The following is an 8,347-nucleotide window of genomic DNA, read 5'->3' as shown; positions in this document are numbered from 1 at the left end:
ACTAGACTATAGACTAGACTATAGACTAGACTATAGACTAGACTATAGACTAGACTATAGACTAGACTATAGACTAGACTATAGACTAGACTATAGACTAGACTATAGACTAGACTATAGACTAGACTATAGACTAGACTATAGACTAGACTATAGACTAGACTATAGACTAGACTATAGACTAGACTATAGAGACTATAGACTAGACTATAGACTAGACTGTAGACTAGACTATAGACTAGACTAGAGACTAGACTATAGACTATAGACTAGACTATAGACTAGACTATAGACTAGACTATAGACTAGACTATAGACTAGACTATAGACTAGACTATAGACTAGACTATAGACTAGTCTCTAGACTAGACTCTAGAATAGACTATAGACTAGTTCTAGAAGGTCTATTTGTTCCATAAAAGTAAAACCAATGTTTGTTATTTCAAACAAAATTAAAATTAATTCCAGGAATGTATTTATTTTACTATAAATTCAAGTCATAGCATGATTAAAAACAAATTTTATGAATTAAAATTCACATTCATTAATAATCCTTTTTGGGATTTTGAATGCTACACCGTATCCAGATATATATTACAACTATTTCGAATTTGAAATTTTTATAAAAAATAGAGTATTATATGACATGTTTTCCATAACACTGTTATAAAAGAAAAGGCGAAGTTATTATTACGTTTAAAGCATTTTTAATTTCGAATGCACTTTTACAACAATACAAACATAAACAATATTCTATTAGTTTGCTAACAGTAATTTGCTATAGGAAATAGTGTAAAACTTAAAATATAGTTTTTTGTAATTTGTAATAGAAATCCCTCCCTAAGCCCCTTTTATATAGTTAAATAAAAACCAACAACTGCATTATTCACATGTTACACGTTTACACACCAAATAATTATTACGTATAACTTATTAATTGTGTGTATGTAACTGTTGTTTTCAATTCAAAATTCGTAAAAAAAGAACGAACTATTTTGAAACCATTATAAAGACCTTAAAACAGTGGTTGAACTTAACCTTTGTAAAAAAAAATCCATGTTAATGGGATGACATTTTGGATTAATTTTTAGTTATTGTCACGTAGGAAATGGAATGAGAATAGTTTGTTGGCCTGTAAATGCATGTAATTCAATTATGAACTATAAAAGCAACGTTTGGAGTAAAAATGACAACATTATTCACCTAAAATTCAATAACAAAGTTAATAGAATGTTATATAAGGTCCTTGTAAGTAGGAGGAATATTTTGAAGAGAAACATTCCCTTAAAGCTGTCTGTTATTATTTTGTAGATTTCCTGTGCTTTGTTTGTGGCAGCACAGGCTGGCTATTCTTCCGCCGGTTATGGTGGGCAAAAATCATCCATTGCCGGCTTTGCTGCCCAATTACAACCGGCAGTTACCCTTACTGTATTGCCCTCCTATGGAGGTGGTTATGGTAGTGCTCCCGCTTATGGTGCCGCTCCTGCTTATGGTGCTGCTAAAGGCGCTAGCAGCTATGGTTCCGTTGTAATCCCAGTAAGTGGTGGCTATGCCAGTGGTGCTGGCGGTGTAGATGCTGAAGCTTTGCGTTTGGCCAAATTAGTTTTTGCTTTACCTTCGGCTGGTGGCCCTAATGAAGCCATTCTCAATATTCCCCAGTACTCTACCACCACCTATACAGCTCCTGCTGTTGTTCTAGCCTCTGGTAATTATGGTAGTAATGCTGTTAGTGGCGCATCCGCTGCTGCTGCAGCTGCTAATGTTAAATCAGCCAGCTCTGGCTATGGTCCAGCTCCTGCTCCCGCCTCTTCTGCTGGTTCTGGTTATGGTCCAGCACCTGCTGCTTCCTATTAAACTGTGATATTGACTTTTATGCATTCTGCATAAATAGTTGTTTACTTCTTTTTTTGGAGGAACAATGATTTCAGTGCGGTTTAAATAAAGTACAAAAGTCAACATTTTTTCTATGAATTCCTTTGGTGTTTTTAGTTTATTTTTAGATTTAACAGAGGGTACGGTATCTCTTGTATAGAAAAAGTACTATTAGATCCCTTTAGGGCATTTTCAGTTCTTATTTTATGATCAGGATCGTGCAAGTGAAATTTTTTTGAACAACGAAAAAGTTCCTACAAGTTCCCCATTCTGGATTCTCAATGTTCAATTTTATGTTTTTGGATCAAATTCAAGTATTCAGGTGATTCGGTTAAATGCCGTATAGAATGAAAAACATACAATTCGAAGGTCAAAAAAGTACCAAATATTCGTCTTATAGATTCCCATTCATTCAGGATCCTGCATGTCCAATTTTATGCTTCTATATTAAATATTCTAGAAATTTATGACATACCATTTGAAGATCGAAAAAGCTCCAAAAAGTTCTCAATTGCTCAGGACCCTACAGTTTAAATTCGATATTTCTGGGTTAAATCAAGGAGTGCCATTTGAAAAACGAAAATTAAGAAAATCATGTTTAAAAAAGTACTATTTTTTAAAAATTGATTCAATGAGTTTGAATAAAACAAAATTTTCTGTTTTCACTTTTTTGGTAGATCTTTCTACCCATTGAAATAACAAAGATATTATTTCGGAAATGTCTTCCAAAATCTGAGTTTTGAATAAAAGTGCCCCCTATGTAAACTTTATACATACATATGTATTTAAGGAACACACATTTCCTTTCAATATCTTCAATAGTTTCCGAGGTGCCGAGTTATTTCCATGGTTTAGAAACCAATGTTTGTCAATAAATAGAAAATGTTAAGTACAAATCATTGTAAGTACGATGTTTACGCCATTAAACGTCAGAATTGGTAAAATGTACCAAATATAAATACAATTTGTGTACAAAATTTAAATAAATGTTTTTCATAAACTACTCGACCCAAGAATCTGACATGAACATCGTTCATGCATGCGTTCATATAAATGTTTAATGAATTATTATTTATGAAGTTTATTTATGGTCGCGCTGCAATATTTTTTTTCGTATAATTATTTGTTTATAATGATTTTTAATTTAAAATTTGCACAAATACTTGGTACCAAATGAAACTAGTAAATGTGTTATTGTTATATTCGGCTGTGGTGAATCTTATATACCCACCATCAAAACATGTGCCATAAATTTGAGAAATTCGAAAGACGACCGAGTTGACATAGGTCATTATGAATCGATACTTTTGTTATATATAATCCGATGACCTTGATTTCGACCAATATTTCAAAGTGTTACAAACAGCATGATAAAATCATTATACCCCCCACCTTTTTGATGATGGACATACAAATCATTACCTAAAGCAATTAACAAATATTCATAACTATATGAAAAAATTGTGATAATTAAAAACATTGATTTGAGTTTTGTGGGCTTTTGAACATTTTAATTTGGAAATTCTAATAGGAGTATAATTCGGAAATTACTGTAGTTTGTTATACATAAGTAAGTTAAGAGATACAATTTCAAAATTCAAAATTTTGCAAAATGCACTTTTACAATATAAAATATGTAATTATGTAACATTAAACTTTATTGAATGAAAATTATTGAATAAAAGTTTTAATTTTACATCGACATACATAAATGAATAATAAGACAAACCTGTCTACGTGTTATATTCTAAATAAACTTTTCTAATTTACTTTTTTATATTAAACTCAAGTTATTTTTTTGTAAAAATCACAGACATCAGATGTAACTAATTGAAATTTATATTCTATGTAATAAAATATGGAAAATTTAATACATTTTTGTTTAATCGAATATTAGAGAAACATTAAAATTAATGACGAATTCATATTAAATTTAAGAAGCGAAATCGTGAATTCTTTTACTGAAATCGGGAAACTCTTAAATTTCATTCATGTTCTTTGGTCCCGATATTATGGGAGCCCTTTCAGACCTTAGGAGTAAAATGAAAGGGGAAACAAGTAGGAAAGTAAAAAATTCCTTATGAAACTCTAATTATAATTATTATCGGAGGGAATCGTAGATATGTTCAAGGAGTAATTTTGCTGAAATTATCCACAAATATTCTTTATTGACAAAGTTTGTTTGATATTGAAAATGGACATATCGGTCTATGATTTTTTATCATATTGATAGATAGATAGATAGATAGATAGATAGATAGATAGATAGATAGATAGATAGATAGATAGATAGATAGATAGATAGATAGATAGATAGATAGATAGATAGATAGATAGATAGATAGATAGATAGATAGATAGATAGATAGATAGATAGATAGATAGATAGATAGATAGATAGATAGATAGATAGATAGATAGATAGATAGATAGATAGATAGATAGATAGATAGATAGATAGATAGATAGATAGATAGATAGATAGAGATAGATAGATAGATAGATAGATAGATAGATAGATAGATAGATAGATAGATAGATAGATAGATAGATAGATAGATAGATAGATAGATAGATAGATAGATAGATAGATAGATAGATAGATAGATAGATAGATAGATAGATAGATAGATAGATAGATAGATAGATAGATAGATAGATAGATAGATAGATAGATAGATAGATAGATAGATAGATAGATAGACAGATAGAATTTGATCTATAACTAAACACTCGGATGGCTAGATTATATGAGAAGCTCACAAATTAGCATAAATACTTGGATGCCATTTGGCCTATGGTGATACCCTTAAACTTTTTTCTCCCTAATTGGAGCGGTCTTGTTATTCCCATGTTTCTAGAGAGAACAAATTTGATCAGATTCATTAACCTTAATATCACTTTCTCGTGAAAGTCCAGGGTATTCACATGATAACTCACACCCAATATGGTTTCAGTAAGACTAATTGTTAAGAAATTGTGAAGATATTTTCATATTTGGATATGTTAAATATATTTCTCTCGATCTCTATTTCAACATCCGAGAATGTTGCATCAGACTATTAGAGGTGTGCGATCATACATTTGGGAATCTGTTGTTTTAAAGAACAGATGTTGTAAAATATAACGAAATTCTCAGTATTTGTGTAAAAAATTCTAAATTTTTATTCAAATTTTAGAAGGAACGCGATATATTATCCCTAGAGGCTGAAAAAACAATATGTATATCAATGAAAAGATGTTGCTCTATTTTTTTTTAATATACATACATAAATGTAAATAGTATTAACAACCCAATTAAACTGCTTCCTTAATTTCAATTTCATTTTAATATATATTAGAAAATTAATTCTTTTAACTTTCTGACTCCCACCAATAAAATAATTCAAATTTATTTTTCATACAGTAGTCAACTATAGTAAATAAAATAATAAAGAAAGCTTGGGGTCATGATTTTCATTTGCTTTTTGAAAGTATTATTAATTTTTTTCATTATTTATGTTTGTACTTTCATACGGAATGCTTTTGTTTCTGGAGAGTTTTATAAATTCAAACACATCTTTGTTGAAAATACTACTATTCACAAAATTTTTAATACTATTTAAAAATTTTAGCATTATGTATGTATGCAATCTTATGAAACATTATACCTAAGTTGTTAGTATTTTTTTTGGAATTGAGATTTGAATTTGTTTTTAAAAATTTCACTGGCAAATGATGTCACGTAACATAAAATAACTGAAAATCATTTCACAATTCATATAAAAAGAAATGGAATATGAAAATAGAAATATAGTTTGATTTCGAGCACAAACAGGAGTAAAACCCCCAAAAATAAAAATCAATATGAACAAGTGTATCATTGTAAGTTTTAAATAAATATTTTTATTAAAATTTTTTATAAATAATTTCAATTTTTTTATAGTTCGCTGTTATAGCTTTCGCTGCTGTCGTTTGCACCTCTGCGAAACCAGGCTATGTTCCACAACCTTACAACGCCCCCTCCTACATATACAGTGCCCCAATTTATGCCAAACCTGCGGTGGCATATAATGCTCCATCTGCCTCAGCTGCGGCTGCAGCTGCTTCATCCGTAGCCAGTCCTGGTTATTTATATCATGTGCCCTCTTATATTATTGATGGTGGTAATTCGGGTTATGCCATTTATAATCATGGTTATGGAGTTTACTAAACTATTGTTTAGTTTGAAGTGATTGTTAAGTGTAGTTTATAACAATAAACTACTGTTATTTGTTGAAATTATTTGAGTTTTATTCAAAAATGAGCATCTCAAAATTTTCGTTTTGTGTGAGTTGAAGTGCTTTTCAGAAGTGGGTAATAATATATGGCATTATGTCCATATAGTTCTACTGTATAGTGATGAATAAGTTTTATAGGAACTTTTTATGGGAGGCAGGTTAAAATCCAATACCGATATCTTTGATAGTTTTAAGTTAGTTAAAGTGCTTCTCAGAAGTGGGTAATATATACATAGATTCTACATCCATATACATAGTTTTATAGCAACCAGGATCTATTTACCAATTAGGGGCTAATGGCCCTACTATATGTATTAAGTTACAAAAGTATATTTGCACAATTTTATGTGAATTGAAATTGTGAATCTAGACTAGTCTATAGTCTAGTCTATAGTCTAGTCTATAGTCTAGTCTATAGTCTAGTCTATAGTCTAGTCTATAGTCTAGTCTATAGTCTAGCCTATAGTCTAGTCTATAGTCTAGTCTATAGTCTAGTCTATAGTCTAGTCTATAGTCTAGTCTATAGTCTAGCCTATAGTCTAGCCTATAGTCTAGTCTATAGTCTAGTAGTCTAGCCTATAGTCTAGTCTATAGTCTAGTCTATAGTCTAGTCTATAGTCTAGTCTATAGTCTAGTCTATAGTCTAGTCTATAGTCTAGTCTATAGTCTAGTCTAGTCTAGTCTATAGTCTAGTCTATAGTCTAGTCTATAGTCTAGTCTATAGTCTAGTCTATAGTCTAGTCTATAGTCTAGTCTATAGTCTAGTCTATAGTCTAGTCTATAGTCTAGTCTATAGTCTAGTCTATAGTCTAGTCTATAGTCTAGTCTATAGTCTAGTCTATAGTCTAGTCTATAGTCTAGTCTATAGTCTAGTCTATAGTCTAGTCTATAGTCTAGTCTATAGTCTAGTCTATAGTCTAGTCTATAGTCTAGTCTATAGTCTAGTCTATAGTCTAGTCTATAGTCTAGTCTATAGTCTAGTCTATAGTCTAGTCTATAGTCTAGTCTATAGTCTAGTCTATAGTCTAGTCTATAGTCGAGTCTATAGTCTAGTCTATAGTCTAGTCTATAGTCTAGTCTATAGTCTAGTCTATAGTCTAGTCTATAGTCGAGTCTATAGTCGAGTCTATAGTCTAGTCTATAGTCTAGTCTATAGTCTAGTCTATAGTCTAGTCTATAGTCTAGTCTATAGTCTAGTCTATGGTCTAGTCTATAGTCTAGTCTATAGTCTAGTCTATAGTCTAGTCTATGGTCTAGTCTATAGTCTAGTCTATAGTCTAGTCTATAGTCTAGTCTATAGTCTAGTCTATAGTCTAGTCTATAGTCTAGTCTATAGTCTAGTCTATAGTCTAGTCTATAGTCTAGTCTATAGTCTAGTCTATAGTCTAGTCTATAGTCTAGTCTATAGTCTAGTCTATAGTCTAGTCTATAGTCTAGTCTATAGTCTAGTCTATAGTCTAGTCTATAGTCTAGTCTATAGTCTAGTCTATAGTCTAGTCTATAGTCTAGTCTATAGTCTAGTCTATAGTCTAGTCTATAGTCTAGTCTATAGTCTAGTCTATAGTCTAGTCTATAGTCTAGTCTATAGTCTAGTCTATAGTCTAGTCTATAGTCTAGTCTATAGTCGAGTCTATAGTCTAGTCTATAGTCTAGTCTATAGTCTAGTCTATAGTCTAGTCTATAGTCTAGTCTATAGTCTAGTCTATAGTCTAGTCTATAGTCTAGTCTATAGTCTAGTCTATAGTCTAGTCTATAGTCTAGTCTATAGTCTAGTCTATAGTCTAGTCTATAGTCTAGTCTATAGTCTAGTCTATAGTCTAGTCTATAGTCTAGTATAGTCTAGTCTATAGTCTAGTCTATAGTCTAGTCTATAGTCTAGTCTATAGTCTAGTCTATAGTCTAGTCTATAGTCTAGTCTATAGTCTAGTCTATAGTCTAGTCTATAGTCTAGTCTATAGTCTAGTCTATAGTCTAGTCTATAGTCTAGTCTATAGTCTAGTCTATAGTCTAGTCTAGTCTAGTCTAGTCTATAGTCTAGTCTATAGTCTAGTCTATAGTCTAGTCTATAGTCTAGTCTATAGTCTAGTCTATAGTCTAGTCTATAGTCTAGTCTATAGTCTAGTCTATAGTCTAGTCTATAGTCTAGTCTATAGTCTAGTCTATAGTCTAGTCTATAGTCTAGTCTATAGTCTAGTCTATAGTCTAGTCTATAGTCT

The 8,347-nt window shown here is 30.9% G+C and overlaps 1 protein-coding gene across 1 annotated transcript; it reads left to right on the top strand.

Annotated features, from left to right (window-relative positions):
* The first annotated feature begins 1,209 nt into the window (after positions 1–1,209).
* On the top strand, positions 1,210–1,854 carry LOC119612188 (chorion protein S18). The gene is made up of 2 exons (XM_037967919.1): positions 1,210–1,248; positions 1,312–1,854. The coding sequence occupies exons 1-2, from the start codon at positions 1,231–1,233 to the stop codon at positions 1,852–1,854; spliced, it is 561 nt and encodes a 186-aa protein (XP_037823847.1). The 5' UTR covers positions 1,210–1,230.
* The last annotated feature ends 6,493 nt before the right edge of the window (positions 1,855–8,347 follow it).

This window comes from Lucilia sericata, unplaced genomic scaffold (assembly GCF_015586225.1).
Source record: "Lucilia sericata isolate MDLA Ls3-8-SP2 unplaced genomic scaffold, ASM1558622v1 Contig001620F_arrow, whole genome shotgun sequence".
NCBI lineage: Eukaryota > Metazoa > Arthropoda > Insecta > Diptera > Calliphoridae > Lucilia > Lucilia sericata.
Note: the sequence above shows the minus strand (reverse complement) of the source record. Positions and strands in the feature narration are given on the sequence as shown.